Raw genomic sequence first — 20,813 nt, forward strand, 5'->3', positions numbered from 1 at the left:
GTCAAAAAGGAAGAATAAAGAACATCTGGGCATCACTTTGCAACTGTGCTTTTCTAAAAAATATCTACATATACAGTACTGCGGCAACTTACAGATTATTTGTTCCCTTAGGGACTATTCTATAAAATCCTAGCTATCTTCTTCATCATAAGTACTGGTTAACAAAAAACTTTTTCTCAAAACAACCTGTATTTTTCTTAGCTTTACACCTACACACTCTCTGCCTTCCCCAAACCCATCCTCAACCTCCCCAGTAACATTATAATGGGCTGGATGAATTCAAGTTTCGAGAACACAAATTCTTGTGAGTGCTACACACATCCACACAGAGAAGAAGCCTGGATGATGTTTTCTGGGAATCTGTCACCACTGGGGCCTATGAAGGTCTTCTAGAAGAATCTCAAGCTTGGGCACAAAGTCATAGATCACAATAAGAAGTCTTTACGGCATATGGTATCAGAAAAGCAATACTATGAACCTTCCATCTCCACTTTACCATTCTGGTTTTCATATTATTAACATGAACGTTCTTTGCTGTTAAATTGTAACATACCCTCAGACTGTGACTCACCTGAGGGCAGCTTTGTAACAACAATAACAACTACCTTTTGTATATCCTTTAAGGTTGGTGAAGCACTTTACAAATACAATCTCATTTGATCATTACAACAATCCTTGGAAGATAAGTGGTATTATAATCCATATTTTACAGATAGGTAAAGTGAGGAAAAGAGGGGTCAAGTGTATCCTATGAAACACCCAGTACCCATCACCATGTCTTGCATATTGTAAGAGCTTTTATATTTTACCTTTTTACTATATAAATTTACTATTTTATTTTTAATTTTAAATATTTTATGTTACACTGCAAAAATGCCAAAAGCACTTTTAACCAGCCTGTGAACAAGGGATAACTAAATGAGGCCTTCTCCAGCAACCAATCCTTTACCATCCATCACCATTTCTGTCCATAGCAGAAGAGAAATCACAGCCTCTTGCCTCCAGCCAGGAGTCCTCTAACCTCTAGGCACCCCCACTCCTATATAGATCTTTAGCTGTTAATAGAAACTGGTAGGATGCAGGGAAGGTTATGGCAGGCACTATAATGTCTTTGGGAAGGAGCTATGCGTCAAGAGGCTGAGATCCTAGATAGAGATCTACCACTACTAACTAGCTTGGCAAGTCAATTAACCTTTCTTTGTACTTTGATTTCATAATTAGAGAAATAGAGAAGGGAAAGAGAATAAGCATTTATATAGTACCTACTATGTGCCTAATACTATGCTAAGCACTTTTTTAAAAACAAATATTCTCTTACTTGATAATAGGATAATACCATCTAAATTATTTATCTACCAAATTTTGAACAACAAATGAACATATTGGTCTTATTTTTCCTAACAGCCAAAGAAACAAGGCACTAAATTATTTAGCAGAGCACCCCAGTAATAATAACCTAAATTTTACCTCCAACTCTTTTACTTGGGTATTGAAATTCTCTCCCTAGATATAGATCAATTTCTTCAAGGCCTGGTCTAGTTCTTCTGAGGTCCTCGGCCTCAGATCACTTGCTCCTTTATATGACATCTATAAAATTTTCATTCATTTATGCTTGGTATACTTCCCAGGAAGAAAATATCTAATCACACTGGCCCAGTGTTGTTTTTCTTTTAACTGATATGGGAAATTCATTTGCTCTATCATCTGATTTTATGAATCACTCTTTAAAAAGCTGGATTCCAGTTTTCACATAATGTGCTCTTCCAAGAATCACAGAATGCTGGGCTCGAAAGGAATTTCAGAGGTCATCTAGTCCAGTACCAAGAAACTTGGCTTCCTTCATATCTGCCTTACAGATATGAAACATTAAGAGAATGTAGTATATGGCAGAAATGAGGCTTAGACCAATCACTTATGACATATTCTACAATATATTTTAAATGGATATGGGACCTTAATATTAAAGATCATATTATTAAAAAAAAAGAAAAGCAAATCATAAAAAAAGGAATGTAGTATGCAAATTATACTCAGGTAAGTGTGATTCCAATTCTTAACAAAATCTTAAAAAGGATCATTGAAGGGAATGGTTAGTGAACATCTAGAAAGGGTGGTGGAACACAGCAAAGAATCAGCATGGCTTCATCAAGAACAAGTCAAGCCATGGGGGCAGCTAGGAGGCACAATGGATAGAGCACCGGCCCTGGATTCAAGAGGACCCGGGTTCAAATCCAGCCTCAGACACATAACACTTACTGGCTATGTGACCCTGGCCAAGTCACTTAACCCTGCCTATTGAAAGAAAGAAAGAGAAAGAAAGAAAGAAAGAAAGAAAGAAAGAAAGAAAGAAAGAAAGAAAGAAAGAAAAAAAAACAAGTCAAGCCGGATTAACCCTGTTCATTTTTTCTGACAGGGTTGCCAGAACAGGTGAATGTGATAGATATTAATTTACCTACCTGTCAGAAAAGCGTTTAATAAGGCCTTTCATGCTATTCTCATAGAAAAGAAGAGATCTGAGGTAGAGGTACAAGTGAAGTATAATTATGTGGATTGTAGCAAACAGAAAAATTTACAAATTTAGGTTTGAGTTATTGGGAAAACTTCCTAACATAACTATCCAAAGTGAAAATGGGGAGGGAGGACATGGGCAGGGAGGAGACTATAAATCTTTAAGTCAAAATTGCTGTTGAAGTACAATGTTGAAGGGATTCCTTTTATTCAGGGATTGGTTGGCCTATAGGCACTCTTAGATACCATTTATCTCAGATCTTGTGACTATGTGAACCCAACAGGCAGAAGGGGAAAGCTATTTCGCTGACTACTAGAAGCCCAACTTGTCTTTTTTCTTTATCTCAGCACATTTCCTTAAAAGATATTTTACATTAATCAATAATAACGCTACAAAGAGGCCTGAAGAGACCAAGAGAGTTCACACAACCTAGCTGTTTCAGAAATTCATGACAGACATTCCCTATGAACAACTGTTTATGGTCTCACCCAAAAGTCCTCATGCGACTATGGCAAATGGATATGTAAGCTTCTAGAAATGAGACTCATCCTTAGTGGAATGAAGGCTTCATGACAGTGCTCCTAACTACTTCCAGGACGACCCATGAAGCAACAGCCCCATTTCAAACTGTGCTGTGTTCAAACAGGGGGATATGCAAATAGTTACACTACATTCCATAAATTATGGGGAGCTTTTCAAAAACAGTCTCCAAGTATGTTCCAGAGGTGAAAAGAATTGACACCATGGAGCTGCTACATTTATTTCTTCAAACAAGTCAAAACTGAGACAGTTGTTTTAAATTTTAAGAAGCTTAAAAAGCTATTTATAACTCACCAAAAGGTCTATTTGTCGTGACAAGATCATCTATGAAAGTAAAAACTGGGGGGTTCTACTCCTGGACAATACCTGGAAATGAAACCTTTTAAGTCCCCTCCTCAATATATTAAATGTTACAAATAAATCAAAAGGAGCCAACATAGTACCCTAAAGAGCTTTGCTGGCTAACCACCCCTGTGAGCAGGAAACCACAGCCCATAAGCCCAGGTGGTTCCCCAGCTGTGAAAGACTCCCATCCTGAAGTCCAAGGTTTCCCTGGACCAATTCCAGGTCTTGAAGGTACCAGATGAAACCTAGGTTCTCTCTCCTGTGGGGAAAAAAAAAAAAAAGGCTCTGATCTGCTGCAGAACACAGATCGCCTGAAAAGAAAACCAACCTAAACAAAAACATCACCTCCCCTAACCCAGGGTATGAACAGATTGAAATCTCCAAGGTGGAAGCTATCTGGAAACAGATTCTCCGAGGCTCAAGTCGAGGAAGCACCCTCTCTGTCTAGCAAGTTATTTACACACCAGGCTATGTGAACAAAACAATTCACCCAGTGCCTTCAAATGCCAGGGAAAATAGCGGGTCCTTTAAGATTCCTGGCTGGGGAAAAGAGGCTGAGTGGTACAAAGGGCAGAGAGTCCAAACTGAGAGACTGAAATATGTTTGCCAAGTCAGTGGAACTCATTCTATTTAAATAAATAAAAATTTACCATGTAATCTTTCCCTAACGAGTTAAATCACTTTAATTTACCCAAGTGGCAAACTGTGATTAGCGATCAAAATGGCATACTCATTCCTGTTATAAAAACATTTAATACTCTAAAAAAAGTCTCTTAATTGCACACACTATTTTAAATTGTTGTAATTTGTTCAAGATTCTGTGAAGCATACAAAACTTATTTTTCCTTTCTTTTTAAGGATAACAAAAATAAGAGAGAAGGAAAAAGTGAAAAGTGGGTGATTTCACGAACAACTTACATCATTGTTTAGTTAGGGGTAGGCAGGAAGTAGGTGTTTAAGAGTGAAATTTTACAAAATCAAAACCTCCAAAAGATCTCAAAACTATTAGGGGCAAAAAAAGGAAAGAATTTATAGTCAGGTGGTCAAACTCATTATATAAATTACCCTTGTTAATTTACTGTTTGGAAAATATTGTTCATCAAAAAGAGACTTCACATTTAATTTCTCCATTTTTTAAATTACAAAGGTAACAGAAGTAAAAGTAGTACATATCAGAGAAATTAAAGGAAAAAATGACAAGTTTGCACCGCTGACAATGCATTAAGTAACAGTGACTCAGATAAAAGAGTAAGAAATTTGGAGCTGAAGGAACATCTGAGATGACATCTATTCCTACCCCCATTATTTGATGGATTAGAAAACTGAGGCCTAAAGAGATTTTAAGCAACATGTTCAAGAAAGGTAACAGGGTCTTAAACATGGTTAATTATTTAAATGATATTCCAATAATTTTTACTTTTTTTTACATCTTTTCATTCCAATAATTATTTTTTACCATTTCTTAGTTTTAAATTCAGTATACACCTAAACTTATGAGAAGTTGACAAAAGTCAACAGTCTATTTCATGTAATGATGTAATTCTTAAATTCTAATTCTCTCTTCCTTTTCGTACATTATAAATTTCTGCTCAGAAGAAAGGTTGTGTATTTGTCATTGATGTTAAAACAGTAACTACAACTCAGATTTCAATAATATCTAAGATGCTAAAAATTCTAGATGTGATAGAACATTATTTCTTTGTTATGTATCCCATGCAATCAGAAAACTGACCACAGCAATCTAGAAAACAACAGAGTCTCCTACCTTCCTACAGTACTTCTGCTTAAAAGGTTAACAAGTTGTCTTTAATAAGAAGCAACAGTGTAGAGTAGGCATTCCTTCGAGTTCAGTCAAAACTCAACAAACATCTATGAAGTGCCTACTATGGGCAAGGCTCCATCTTAAATGCTGGAAGCTTACAATCTACTGGATGGATGTAACACGTACACAAAATACATACAAAAGCATTCACAGAAATTCCAAGACAAAGACAGCATTAATAACTCAGGATGAATGGGGAGAGGGGAAGAAGGGAGCAAGAACAACAGGAAGGGCCTTGTGTAGGAGGTATATCTCAAAGAGCTAGTGACTCCAAAAGGAGGTGTTAATCTGTAGAAATAGGGCAAAATTGGCTTCACAACCCTAAGGAAATCTCTAAATCCACTTCAAAGAAGCTTAAAATCATCCAAATTTACTTCAAGTTTACATGTGTTCAGAGTTTGGAGAAGGAGAAAGAGGTAGGGTTTGGGAAAAGAAATTATTTGGTTTCCAAGGAATTCACGCTTACATGTGAGTAACATCACTCCCAAAACATTCTTTCACATAAAGTACTTTTCAAAATACACTACAAACACAAATGTTAAGTGTGTTAATAAATGGGTGCCTCTTTATATCATGAACTAGGAGAAGAGGAGAAAAGTGGTTTAATTTGGAGACAGAATATACATAGAGGTAAGAAAAATGGGAAAAGCCTTAACAAAATGTAAAAGATGAGGACTAGAAGAGAAAGGCTCATGACCAAAGAACTTCTCCCAAACACATCTGCCTAGAGGGGAGAAAGGGCTTGTCATCCTCCCATCTCTTGGGCTTAAGTGTCCTATGTACCACTTTCAGGGTTATCTGTAATTAAATTAGTTAAGAGATTAAAAGAGGTGCAATACTGCCTTTCAAAACAGCAGAGTCCATTTTTCCTGGCTGTGGCCACACACAGGGTACAGAAGTACTGGTTGCCTGGAAGGACTCGCCAGGCATTAGATCCTTTTTTATTTTGTTATTCTGATTAAAACAGTAGAATATGTTGTAACATTAGCAAAATGTATTACTTCTACAGTGAGTTCTGTTAGGTGGAAAAATAATGGATACATACCACCAAAATTGTAAAAAAAAAAAATCACACATTGTAATAATAATAGCAAAATGTATATATAGTACTATACATAATGCATAATACAGTATTTATATATGGTACCTGGCACATACTAACTATTTACAAATATTATCTCATCTGATCCTCACCACTCTGGGAAGCAACAATATGTCCCCATTTCACAGTTGAGGAAACTGAGGCAAACAGAAGTTAAGCGGCCTGCCCAAGATCAGAGACACAGTATGTGTCTGAGGCCAGAACTGAACTCTGGTCTTCCTAACTCCAGTCCAGGCACTCTCTCCATTGTGCCACCAGCTGCCTAGTTAATGCATTATACAAGCATACTTAGAACTAGAGGCATTTAGTATGGAGCACAGCTGAGCTTCCCAACAGTTAGGGAAGAGTGGTACCAGAGGACCCTTGAGAAGCCTGATATTAGGGAGGCAGGCACCAGGCCAAGGCCACACAGAGCAGTGTGTACCAAGAAAAAGATATCTATTAGAAAGCTGATGAACATGTTTTGGGGAGAACAAAACTAATGACCACAAACATACAGGTAATAAAATGAAATCCTCAGTAAAATGTTTTTCTCTGTATAACCATTTCTTTCTGACCATTTAAAAAAAAACTTTTCAACTAGACCTGTGATGTCATTCACCCGCCCTGCAATTTAAAAGTCTTACAACACTGCCCAAGATACCCAGACATTAAGGCACTAAGCCAGGGTCACACAGCAAGTATGTATCAGGGTCAAGATTCGGATCCAGATCTTCTGGACTCTCAGGCCAGCTCTCCATGTCCATTGCAACAATGATCAAAACTAGATTAATGATGGGCCCGAAAGAAAAACTAAGACCAAACAAGGCTTGCCTGGATTCCTTTTTTGATTCCCCACAGCATTCTCTCCCTCTTAAAATGACTCTGCATTTAGTAGCTTTTGCACACGGAATTCCCTCCCAATAGAACAGCTGATGCTGGAGGGAAGAGTCTGTTTCCAATAAACATTTAATGAGCACTTGCTATGTGCCAGGAGTTGTGCTAAATACTGAGGATACAAAAACAAACATGAAACCACTCCTGCCCTCAAGGAGCTTACTTTCTACATTTAGTAAAGAGCTGGTGACTTAAATATAAGTAATTAAATAACTTCTGATTACAGCTGTCCCAAAAATGGATGGGCAGTCCCAAGAGAGTTTCCTATCGATGCAATTCTTTAAGCAGAGGCTGGAAGATTTGGAACTAACAAAATTTCCTTCCCATAATGAATGGCTGAACAAATAAATAAATAAATGAGCGAATAAATAAATAAAAGACATTTATGAGTCATGGCTGAGCTAAACTAAGGATAATGTAAAAAGAATTCAAGCTTCATTGAGGGGATAAACTAAATGACTGAGATCTCTTCCAACTCTAAGAATCCAGGATTTTGTGAATTCAGAACATTTTCAGAATCAATTTTCCCTGGAAGTCTCTTACTCTTGGCTCCTTTAAGAGAACTGCTTTTGTCCAACAGCCCTCTGAAAAGGTGAGGCTGGCTATCAAGGTAAGCTCCTCGACATGGCCTTCTCCTCACCCTTCCTACCCAAACAGAAGAAAAAAATACGGATCCTTGATATGTACAGTGTTAAAAAAAAAAGCCTTTGAGAGTTTCACTGAGAAAATGCTATTAGACTGAACAGTTCTGATAATGAACACTCTTCCCACTATCATCACTGAAAGGTGAAGAAAGGATAATTATACTAAGCAAAATCACTGGCAAAGGTCACAGTATTTGCTGCTCTGGCTCTGATTTTACATTTTAACACATTTCCTTACCTTCACATTGGGAGTGTAAAGATTTCTCAAGGACGCAAGAGCAGCTGACAGTCCATCAGTGCTATACCCAATCCATAGGGCTTGAAGATGGCTTGAAGAAATTCCAGTTTTTTTACTGAGACCCTGTGAATTAATTGAAGACATAAATTTTTTCCAAAGTCTCCTCTCATTATCACAAGAGGTATAAAAAGAAAAAAATCTAGAAAGTTGTACAGCACTTGGGGGGGGGGGGAAGAACAAAAGAGAAATAATGTCCATAACTATGGCAAGGCTTCTGAGTATTATAGGAATCTCACAGCCTAGACCCCTCCACCAATCCCAGACTTACCTTAAAAATATGTGCCTTAAGAATGTGATGCCCAAGTTCCATGGTTTGTTGGCGATTCAACTTTCCCTCCTGTCTGGAGAACATAAATGCCAAGAGAGCGTGTCCATTCCTAGGGAATTGGTGAGAGAGAGAAGAAATCTTCCAGCAAATGTTCCTTTCTCAAAGTATCTGAAATGCCTTAACTAAGGAGCAGCATTATGTGAAGAGAAGAGTTTGTTAAATGGCTGGCTTGTTACTTAGTCAAAATCAGAGAGATGATGCAAATTTTTTTTTATCCTTAAACTCATTTTAAGAGCTTCCAAACTACTTCTAGGATGTGGAAGTGCTTAGAGAAAACACCTCACCGAATGTCAATATAATATATAATATATAATATAAAATACAAAATAATAATATTTTTAAAAACCACTTTAAGTAGTTACACTAAGGAAAGTTTACTTTAAGCAAAGGTAAATTACTTTAAGTTAAACATCTACTTCATAGTGTATGATGACCATTTTACAGATAGGGAAAGTGAGCCACAGGGAAACTAAAAGATCTAGACTTAAGAGGGGAGAAATTTGGGTTTTCCCACTTTGGAGTTTCACATTTCTTTCCCCTCTGAATGGCTGCCTTTAAAAAACACACACACACATTCTCAGGTAAGTGTGGGAAAAAAAAAGTTTCTGATTCTGAGAAACAACAGGCATAGGTATGTTCATTCACCAACTTCAAGACTATATAGCACATAAATACTCAAGTCACCACGTCTGCTACCGATTTACTCCATGGACTCCCAGTGCAACTTTATCCAAGCAAGTGCAAGATGATTTTAATACCCCCTACCTTCTGCAACTCCCAGAAATCAAATTTTATAGGCACAGAAGGCATAATTAGAGTGAGTCTATAGTGGAGGGTAGATGCATTGGAAAAATCAGTGCCAAAGTGGAATACAAGTCACAAAAATCCACCAATAATTCCTAAACATCAATATTAGTCAACCTCTTCCACTCCAAATAAATATTACATCAAAAATAGTACCAAGTAGTAAAACTGATGTACTAGCATAATGGTAATGAAATGCCAAGGTGATGAGAAAGGGGAGGGAAGAGCAGTACAATATAATTGGCTTCTGAAAAAATAAAAAATAATTAGGAAAATAAAGCAAGTTAAAATAGAAAGGAACCTTAAAGGTCATTTCGTTCAAAGGAGTATCACATGTTGCTTGACAGCCTGATACTTCCACTAATGTGGTATACATTCTGCACCTACAGATGGCCAGTCTTTTCTTGTTCATGATTCAGTCAATGAATAAACATTTATTAAGCACCTACTATGTGCCAGGCACTATGCTAAGTGCAAGGGATACAAAGAAAGATAAAAGACTAGCCTTACCTGCCAGAAGCTCAAAAATATAATAAAAGAGACAACATGCAAAGCTAGGAAGCTCCATGTTCTATGGACGTACAGTCTATGGCCAGATCTACACTCTGAAGCCCTCTCATTTTGGTATGACCAGCCAATACGTGTATAATTCAGGGAGAGTTTGGAAAGCCTGAGTTACTTCCACACCAAGACAGGTCATCAGAATAGGACATCAAAGAGATACTTTCCTAGAAATCAGGATTCTTAGGAAACACAGTGAACTTCTTGTGAAAGGTTAGCAGGTGAGGAAGAAAGAAGGGGACAAAGAAAAATGACTTAATCTAGTCTCTTTCATCCAAAGAGTACAATGAATCAGTCCAGCAAAAAAGCAAAGGTGGGGTATTCCTACTTGTATTGCTTTCATCTACCTACTTTAAGTTACTGTTGTGAATCTCTCCATTATTTTTATATCTGGCTCATGGACTATTCTACCCTACCCCCTACCACTCTCTAGTATTTAAATATGCATGTTGACAATCCCTTGAAGCTCTAAATTCCTCAATCTCCTCAATACCAACATCACCATCTACGTTACACATCACTCATAAATTAGTTATCATCATTTCTTGGGTTGCACCATTTTCAAAATAAAAAATTTTATAGTCTGGAAATGAAATATCAATCTCCTACTCATACAGAAATTGCTCTTCATTTTTTTGTCATTTGACTGTTCCTCAAATTCCCTAATTTAACGTTAATTACACATACACAATCAATTATTTCCATACACAATCTTTATCTGATGGTCAGCTATTTGACTGTTACACAAGTTAGTACCCTGCAAAATCCCCATGTCCCACTGAACTTCCCCATTCCCAACTTGGGAATCCTTATCCCTGAGCAACTATTTGATTTTTCTACTCCTGCTCCAGAGCTGCTGAATCTCTTGGAAAAAAAACCATGTGATTAAATTAAGTACGTATGATTCACTGTATATCCATATTATCAGCTGGGCCACTGCTGCTGCTTATCAAATAAAATTCAAACGTCCTTGTCTACCATTCACGGATCTCCACAATCTGGTATTATCCTAACTTTTCTAGCTGTATCTCATATTACTGTGACTGTTACATTCTTTGCTTCAACCAAACTACACTACACTCTGATCTCCATGTCACCCCCATCCCCAAACCTCTCTTTCCCTATATCTCCATGTCTTTGCTCATACCATTCTCTAAACCTGGTATATTTCTTTTCCTCGTGTGCCAGTGACATTCTTATCTGTCCTTTACAGAATAACTCAAAAACCTGCTCCATCGTGAAGCCGACCTGGCCCTCTCCTCTCTTCTCCTGCCATCAGTAATGTGCTTCTTCCTGAATCAGCACTTTGTTCTATAGTTCTCTAATTTACTTATCAAGTACTCTTGAACATAACAGGTCATATAATCCTACATTTAGAGCCAAAAGGGAACTCAAAAATCACTTAGTCCAATGACAGATGAGGAAACCAAGACCTACAGAGGTTAAGTGACTTGCCCAACTCACAAAGGTAGTAACTGAGTCAGGATTTGAACTCTGTACCTCTGGCTCTAAATCCAGCATTCTTTCCATTGCATCATACTGACTCTTCCTCTAGACTTTTAGCACTCTAAGATTTTAAGGGCAGATACAATGACATCTACATTTTTAACCTCTCCCACTGCCTAGCATAGTAACGGTCTGTACACAATAGGTACCTAATAAATATTCATTGAACGAATGTGAATAAATAAAGTTTCTCATAGAAATAATTTTTCATTTGCTTCTTACCCAGCTTGCCCTAAAAACAAATAAACAACCCACTAAATAAATACGCCACATGGTACCACTGAATTATTCATTCCGTGTTGTTTTCTCATATGTGTTAAAAGCCTATTCCCCAAATTAGGGCAAGGAACCGTGAATAGGCAAAAGCAATTCTGAATTTACCTTGGCTCACACAAGAAGTCAGTGTTTTCACCATCAGCTCTCCAAACAAGCCATTCTCTGAAGGAGGGATGGCAAAACATGCGTGTTTTGTCTCTCCTCTTTATCAGGAAGCACGAAAGGGATTCCATTCTTTGGTGAAAGTCATCCCACTCCTGTTCGCCTTGTATATGACCAGCATTGATAGCCTGAAAAATCTGTTCATCCGTCATGGGGTGAAGGGAAGCAAGAGCCACATTTAAAATGGGAAGAGCTCTTTCGAAGGCAGAGTTGGTCATGAACTTCATGTTACACTGCAGCAAATAGAGTTCTGATAGAGACACAGGAACAACTTTGTAGCTTGCACTTTTAATCACTAAATGTCCTCTTTGGAAGAGATCCAATGTCAGCTTCAAATACAGATAAGATCCCAAGCTCCTCATGACAAGATGGTTGCTTACTTTCCCAATGATGGCAGCATCTGCTTTCCCATTTAGAGAAATGTTGCTGACAATCTCTTGGCTACTGTTGATCCTATACTGGACATAGGCATTCAGATCATTGTGGATCTCTTCGTTTTCAGGGAAATCATCCAGTGAAATTCGGAAAAATGGCAATGCACTTATGATTTCCTGTAGAGGGAAAAGAAATCATACACACAGTGTCATTCCATGGCAGTGGAAGTAGCATTTTAAACCAGATTCATTGCTTTTCTTTCAAGAAAGATTATCCTGGATTACAGGGATTCAAGGTTTTGTAATAAAACATGTAATGGGATCAAATGAAGATGAAAAACTTATTGAAAAGAAATCCTGCTGAAAGATTTAATTGAAAAATCCCTTCCCAAAGCTCTTATCTGAGAAATTCAAACAAAACAAACGCTAAGACTACACACTCTCTCTCTCTCTCTCTCTCTCTCTCTCTCTCTCTCTCTCTCTCTCTCTCTCTCTCTCTCTCAGAGCTTGCCAGCACTGACCAAAGGCACAATGAGAACTATTTAAATGACCTAAAATGAAGGAGAAAATGGACCGCTTTACAAAGCAATGCAAATAGAATCATAAGACCATAGGGTTGCAGATGGAAGATTCCTGGAGCCCTTTCTAGTCTAGCCATTTATTTTAAAGATGAGGTAACAGAGGGAAACACACAAAAGCGAAACACATAATAAGGGGACACTCAAGATCTGAACCAATGTCCTCTGTTTCCAAATCCACAGCTTTTCTTTTCTTTCTTTTTTGAAACTTTAAAGATTAGAACCAATTGTGTTTGTTTTGGAGCCTCTCCCTGGTTCTTTTCCTTTCCATAAATATTAGACACATGAATTTGATACAAAGGCCAAAAGGCTGTATTTGGTTTGAGACAAGCGTAAGATAAAATGTTAGCACACCATCCGATAGCACACAGAAGGAAAAGGGATTGAACTTCAGACATGGATCACTATAACCTAGAAAAGTATAAATAAATGAAATCAAGTCCAAAATGCCACACTTCATTCAACAGCATCAGCAAGTTTCTTAAGCTAGCAACAGATAACAAAATGGTGGCAAGAAAATATTTCTAGATTGAATCTGTCCTTCTTAATCTCTTTTCCTTAAACCTGGGGAACTGGTAGTGCTAGTTTCCACTGAAAAACACCTTGGGGAATGAAGAGCTGGGGTCTCACATAGAGCTAAAATAACATACAGAGAAAATTCTTCATCCTCTTCATTGTCATATTTGTACACAAACCCAATGCTTTTCCAATCTACGCTTCCTCTGGTACAATTAGTTCCTTAAGAATGGCAATCAGATTCATAACACTTATTTTGTCCCTTTATAAATATAGGTGAAATGACCATTCTCACTACCGCATGAGATAAAAAATTTTCAAATGAGGCTATGTGGCTGTCATATCATCATAACCTATTTCATTGTGTTTTGTATGTTTGATATTTAAAAAAAATAACAACTACCTGCTATGCCAACAACTGAACCTGTTTCCATTTTCTCTTAAAGAAAAAAAATTTTAATTTAATCTCATTTTTGCTTCATACAGCAAACATAAACCAAGACTTTTTTAAATTAAAGTTTAGTATCTAAAAGAGACAGAAAAGTAAAAACATCCAATGTCTGTAACAAGGCTCCAGAAGGCGGCTCTGAAGTCCCACAAGACACCTCATCATGGGGCGTTAAGTGATGCAGGGCTCCTGAAAGTCCCAATCTCTACAGGGCACTATCAGTTTGGAAAGGCTTCAAGTATAAGCCCAGTGACAAAATGTACAATTGTTGTGCAAAGACCAATTTATTCAAGTCTAGGGAAACCCAATACCAGCTCAGAACCAACAGGTGATATTATTTTCAGCCATGGTACATTATAAACACCACACAATAAGTCAAAGAGAGCTCAGGGTAGACCTCTGATGAAATCAGGTCTCCTCAAAGTACTGAAATTATGTAAAGAGCCTTAAAAAAGAGACACACGGACATAAATTGGTAGGAGTTGGAGAAGGAATTTTTAAGTCAATATATAGAACAAGATTTTTGTGTCCAAAAGTAATGAACTTTTTTTCATCATTTCTACTGACCTGGCTACACGTCAAACCATATCTCAATTCTCCTAACTAAAACATAACCTCCTTAAGAAGAAACATCAAAAATGTTTCTCTCCTTTAAACCCATCCCCCAAATAAAAATTCGCATAAACAGCTACTCCTGGGAAAAAATTTTAAATCTATTTAGCATATATGTTAAGCAGCCATCTAAAACAATTATGCTTTGGAAAACTTGGATTTCAGCTCATAAACTTAAATTATGCTAATCCAGGCCTAGACATTTCAGTTTCAGAAGCACAGGTAGAATTCAATACTAATAGGAAAGTTACCTGACATCTTGATGAATATACCTTGGAAAATAAGGTCATATTCTGTGCCAGTTTGGAACTCTCTGGACTAATTTTTCACAGTCTTAATACAGTTTCTGATTAAAGAGTCAAATGATTTATAAGCATTTTTGGTGCTCATATTAATCACTTTAAAATTTTGGGAAGAGGTACTGGGTGAAAGAGTTGAGATTTTTATATTACCTGAAAATTTGCTCTTACAGTTACAATCAACTTCAGCCAGGCAGGAAATTTAGAAATAATTTTGGTAATAAATGAAGAAAGTGTGTCTCCATAATCGGGTTTATGAAACTCAGCTTCATTTAGGCCATCTATCAAAATAATGTATTCTTCCTCTGGAATTTTCTGCTCTAAAGGATAAAAAAAAATTCTTTTTAAATCAAGAAATTACACATTTCTTTAAGGTGACAACACACTGTATGTCTACGCACAGTTTTTTTTAAGTGTTAACAAAAGTGTTATGTTTACATATGGCAGCAGAAATGGTTTTCAATGAAGCATATTTTCTATTAAATTTATAATTAAAACAGGAACACTAAGCCATGAGGCAGCCCAGCAAACGGCATGATTTTAGAAATATTATCTTGCATTATATATATTAGTAGAAAAGCACTCACATATGGATATAACTAATTCCTTGATCATTTATAGTAATGAGGATAAAAGACATCATAGATGATTGAAATCTCTACTGAATCTTTGTGCCAACTGAAGTTATTATTTTTAACTTGCAAATTTTTCACTAGAATAAATAAGGAGGAAAAACTCCTAAATCTGAATTAGAATCCCCTCTGCTCCTAAGATTCTTCAGGGAGAAGAAGTAATAAACAAGTAAAGAGCTCCAACGTGACAAGTGAGGTGATACCAAAAGAACAAGTCAGGAATAGCTGTAGCATCAAACTTAGTTGAGCAGGTAAATGGAAACACATCCTCACAATTCCATTCAAATGGGACTAAATTAGGACTAAACGTAATAGAGAACAGGAAGTAAAGTCACTTATGACCTTTGTAGCCCTAAGGTGGCACCCACATGTATCATGGACTTTAAATGGTCAGTGGAGTTGGTTTCCCATTAGTAGTGATAGATGAGCACTGTTCCAGCCCCTCCATCTCACCTGGGGGACCATGATCACTACCTTCTTTCTAGAACTGATCATGCCTGTGCCTGTCTAAATATACAATGAGAAAGTTTCCAAGGAACATCCTTGATCTACCATTTCTGAGGTTGGCAAGTGGTTCCAGGACTCCTCTGGTGAAAGCTGCCACTGGGTCCTGAACACATGACCTAAGGCTCAGCATACTCTGTAGCTGGGGCTCCTTTATCAGCAGGTCTCTGTAGGCAGCCAACGGATGTGCGCGGCACAGCAAAGCAGCGACGCTGTGCACAAACTCAGGGACCAGGCATGTGTAGGTGTTGTCAGCTTGGCAATAGTGATAGGCCACAACCTGAACAGAAAACAAGCACACACCATCAGGGGACACCTTCTCAGGCTAAGGTAAACAGCAATGTGCATTTATTTTTTTTTTCCCCTGGATGAAATAAAAAGCATGCATTCGATTTCCATCACAGGTCCATACTCTGAGAAGGAGAAAAGTGATGCTATGCTGTTGGATCTGCAAGATGTCAAAAAAGCTTATCACCAATAATCACAAAGTCTCAGAAGTCAGAGCAGGGGTCACAATGATTTAGTCCATCTCCCCTCATTTCAACACAGATGGAAATAGAAGCTCTCCTCTAAAGCAAAGCGAATTGCTCAAGGTCACACAGCAAGCAAGTGGTAGAACTGGGACTGGAACTCAGGTCTCCTGTTTCCCAGGCTAGTGGTGTTTCTAGCCAGTCAGTTGCTGTAGTAGTAGGAAGGCATTCACAAAAGCCAAAACTCGGCCTGACTGAAGGCAATTCCTGGTTCACAGGAAATTCCAAGCAGAGCCCAACATTCCTGAGGACAGAAATGCAATTAGCATTGCCTTCGCAATTCCTTAGGGCTGGTCTGTTACTGCTCTCAAAAAGCAAGTTAGGAAATGGGTAGCCAATAAGAACATGGTCCATGCACTAATTCTCTACTTTCTTCTAAAAGAAGAACGGATGATGAATTTCAAGTCTTTCACGTACACAGACTTGCATGGCACAACTGACTGAGAGTGCAGAGAAATTAAAACCACTAGCCTGTGTGGAGGAATCTTGAAGCAGCTCAAATTGTACATCTGAGGCTTTTTATCTGTATGACCTCAAGTTAACTTCCCTGGGCCTGGGTTTCCTCTTCTGCTATATGAAGGGGCTGGATGAGACAGCCTCTAAGATCCCTTTCAACTCTAGACCTCTGATCCAGTGAAACTCTAGGTGCAGACACAGGTAGGAGAATGGCACTGTACCTGATCATAAGGCAAGGAAAGTCACCTTAGTCATAATTAACTTTCAATGACAGCAAGACACCTAATTAGAAATATTCCAAGGATAGTGTGAGAGCCAGTTGCATACATGAGAAGAGGTCACTAAATAAGCCCACTTTAGTCCTTTGAAACTGATGATCCTTCCAACTCTGACCACCAAAGCCCAGTGAAGGAGCTCTTTTTCATCCTTTTTCAACTTTTGGGACCATGAAAAGGTGATAGAATGGGGGTATTTTGGGTAAAGACCTTCCCAGTTACAGAATTTATTCTATTAAAAATCTTGGTTACCCTGAAATATTTGCATTTTCCCCTATCATGTTTGGGGTTAAATCAAACGAGGTACATGGTAACACATATAAGGTACTTAGTAAACCTTAAAGCACTATATAAAAGCTAGCTATTGTTAATTCAATGATAATAGGCTCACCGTAATTAAAAAACATGAAATAAGCTTAAAAATGGATACAGGCATTTGAGACCCTTCCAAAAGGGACTGAGAGAAGAAACTGTGCTTTTTAGTGCTTCATATTTTTCAAAGGTGCTTTTATTTCTTTATTCTTTTTTTCTAGCTCTGTAAAGTATTTTTCCGTAGTTTGACTGGTATGGTACTGAATAAGTAAATTCATTTAGGTAGGATTATCATTTTTATTATATTAGCTTGGCCTACTCAAGAGCAACTGATATTTTTCCAATTGTTTCAATCTGACTTTATTTGTGTGAATAGTGTTTTGTAATTGTGTTTATATAGTTCCTTGTCTTGGCAGGTAGGCTCTCAAATATTTTTTATCATCTATGGGTATTTGGAACAGAATTTCTCTTTCTATCTCTTGCTGCTGGGCTTTGTTGGTAATATATGGAAATGCTGATGACTTACATGGGTTTATTTTATATCCTGCAACTTTACTAAAGTTGTTAATTACTTCAATTAGTTTTTTTAGTTGATTCTCTAGGATCCCATAAGTATACTATCATATCATGTGCAAAAAGTGATAGTTTTCTTTGCTCACTGCCTATTCTAATTCCTTCAATTTCTGTTTTTTTCTCTTACTGCTAAAGCTAACGTTTCTAGTATAATACCGAACAACAGCAGTGATAATGGACATCCTTGTTTCACCCCTGATCTTACTGGAAATGCTTCTAGCTTGTCCTCATTACATGTAATGCTAGCTGATGGTTTTAGATAGATGCTACTTATCATTTTAAGGAAGACTCCATTTATTCCTATGCTCTCTAGTGTTTTTAATAGGAATGGGTGTTGTATTTTGTCAAAAGCTTTTTCTGCATTGACAGAGATAATGATATGATTTCATTAATTTTGTTATTGATATGGTCAATTACGCTGATAGTTTTCCTCATATTGAAATAAATAGCCCTGCATTACTGGTATAAGTCCCATCTAGTCATAGTGTATTATTATCCTTGGGATAAATGGTTGTAATCTCTTTGCTAATATTTTATTTAAAATTTTTGCATCAATCTCCATTATGGAAATTGGTCTATAATTTTCTTTCTCTGTTTGGCTGTTCCTGGTTTGGGAATCAGCACCATATTTGTGTCATAAAAGGAACTTGGTAGGACTTCTTCTTCACCTGTTTTTCCAAATAGTTTATATAGCATTGGAATTAATTGTTCTTTAAATGTTTGGTAGAATTCACTTGTAAATCCATCCAGCCCTGGAGATTTATCTTAGGGAGTTCACTGATGGCTTGTTCAATTTCCTTTTCTAAGATAGGGTTAATAATTGTATTTCCTCTTCTGTTAATCTGGGCAATTTACATTTTTGTAAACATATTCATCCATTTCACTTAGGTTATCAGATTTACTGGCATACAATTAGGGGTGCTTTTATTTCACTCGGCCCTAACAACCCCATGTGGTAGGCAGGGTATGTATTACTTACTATCTCTTTTATCGAGGTAAAAGAAATCAGGTGACAGAGATGGTAAGTGACATTTTCAGGGTTAACACAGAGACAGAAATAGGTTTCCTCTCAGGTCTCTGGATTCTAAGCCTGGTACTCTTGACAGTAGAGGAAGAAATACTCTACCTAACTATGAGTTTGAGATCCTTTTTTCAAGGGTAATTTATGATCATTCCTATCGTACTGTTTCCCAACAAATCTGTCATCAACACACACGGTAGCACAAAGTTCTGTCTTCAGTGGAAAGAAGACAAGCAATAAAACACACATCTCTCTATGGTGCACTTGGTAGCCAAGGCAGCCCGTGCTGGGGGAAGCCTCTCCTCTTTCAATCTGACAACTGTGTTCCTGCATGAGTCCACTGACTTCACTGGTCAGAAGCAACAGGACCTTCAGTTTTAGAGGAGACAGGCCATGGGCTGCACAGCTGAGATAATGGTACTCGGGGGCAAGTGGAGCAGACCACCCCCCCCCGCAGGCTTTTCTCCATCTCTGCCCCACCTTTGAGGACCCAGAACTTCATTACCTCATGCCATGAAAGTCACTAAGAAAAACCCACGCAATTAGCAGAGAGCAAGAGCAGGAGCAAGAACTGGGGATAAAAAAAGCAACCTCATACTAGTGACAAATGTTAAAACGGAAGAAAAACGTCACAAAAAGACCTTAGTGACCATAACTTTAGAAAGGAAAAGTCAGCCAAGTCTCCTTTACAACATCCTGACAAACATCTGATAGAAAGTTACTGAGAGCCAAGGTCTTCGGGGAATGAAGCCCTGGTCAGAAAAATTCACAGTCAAGTAAAAGCTCTGAAATATTTGGCTCCCAAAAGCATATACCCTTTAAACTTTTTAAAAGTTCAGTTTAAATATAAAATTAAGCTCACAACAAAGGCATATTAGTGACTCTCATTAGCAACTTCTATTCCCCTTTTAGACCCTTAATCCAATATCGAATCAATACAGGTAAATGTCTACTGACCTACCTCATAGGGTTGTGGTGAGGACCAAATGTGAAGGGCTTAGAAACCTTGAATGTCAGCTATTATTATCAAAATCACTAGATATTTGTTGCTGTCAACACATTTCATTATACGTCTTAATCACAACTTTACTAAAACTAAGCTTTTCTGAACAAGTTTTTTTTTAAAAAAATGTTTCTTCTTCCAGCCTATTTGGAAAATATAAAACTCACTTTGATGATGATGATGATGATGATGATGATGATGATGATGATGGCAACAGAAACTTACAGGGCACATTCGAGTTTACAAAAAGTTGTTTCCACAACAACCTGTGGAGGCTTGGTGGTGCAAGTAAAAGAATTCTCATTTTATAAATGAAAAACTGGAGTTCAGAGAAATTACTTAATTGGACATCACAGAACTAGAGGTGGAAATAAATGTGGTTTTCTAATAGTCAATCTTTTGCTTGACTCTCAAGCTTATTTAGCTTTCAGTCCCAAATCTAGCCTAACTGTCAAACACAAAAGCCCATTACCTTACAGGCAAGATATCTCAAGGCACATACCTTAGAGGCAAGGTATCTCAAGGCACCATCTACCGGTCTCTGATGCTCAGGAGTACCAGGACAACTTGGGGCTTTCACAGCACTGGGAGCACCGGTGGAGGCACTGGGTGAGAACAATGGGGTGAAAGGAAGATCCTGGCAGGGATCAGAACCTGTGGAAGAACAAATAAAACCAGGATCCCATTAAAAAATATTTCCCAGTATCTACATCAACAATATTAACAGGAAAACTAGTTCTTTTCAATCAGATAATTTACTCCTTGATTAATTCTTACTATTTCCCTAAGAAATGGACACTTTTTTCCATTATTTTAAATATAATGAGCTTACTATGTTTAAGAAGCAACAGATGTTAAAAAAAAATGTTCTTCCTAATCATTAAAGGTTTTAAGATTCTAAGAATGC

At 37.5% G+C, this 20,813-nt stretch overlaps 1 protein-coding gene across 1 annotated transcript in view; it reads right to left on the reverse strand.

The window, feature by feature from the left end:
• Nucleotides 1–20,813, reverse strand: part of TANC1 (tetratricopeptide repeat, ankyrin repeat and coiled-coil containing 1) — a 259,647-nt gene that overhangs the window by 42,706 nt on the left and 196,128 nt on the right. The window contains 6 exon segments of the mRNA XM_078147021.1: nucleotides 8,077–8,199; nucleotides 8,405–8,513; nucleotides 11,717–12,324; nucleotides 14,754–14,920; nucleotides 15,785–16,016; nucleotides 20,409–20,560. Of these exon segments, the coding sequence (XP_078003147.1) occupies nucleotides 8,077–8,199; nucleotides 8,405–8,513; nucleotides 11,717–12,324; nucleotides 14,754–14,920; nucleotides 15,785–16,016; nucleotides 20,409–20,560 (1,391 nt within the window).

Source organism: Phascolarctos cinereus, unplaced genomic scaffold, assembly GCF_003287225.1.
Source record: "Phascolarctos cinereus isolate Bilbo 61053 unplaced genomic scaffold, phaCin_HiC Scaffold_726;HRSCAF=1367, whole genome shotgun sequence".
Classification (NCBI taxonomy): domain Eukaryota; kingdom Metazoa; phylum Chordata; class Mammalia; order Diprotodontia; family Phascolarctidae; genus Phascolarctos; species Phascolarctos cinereus.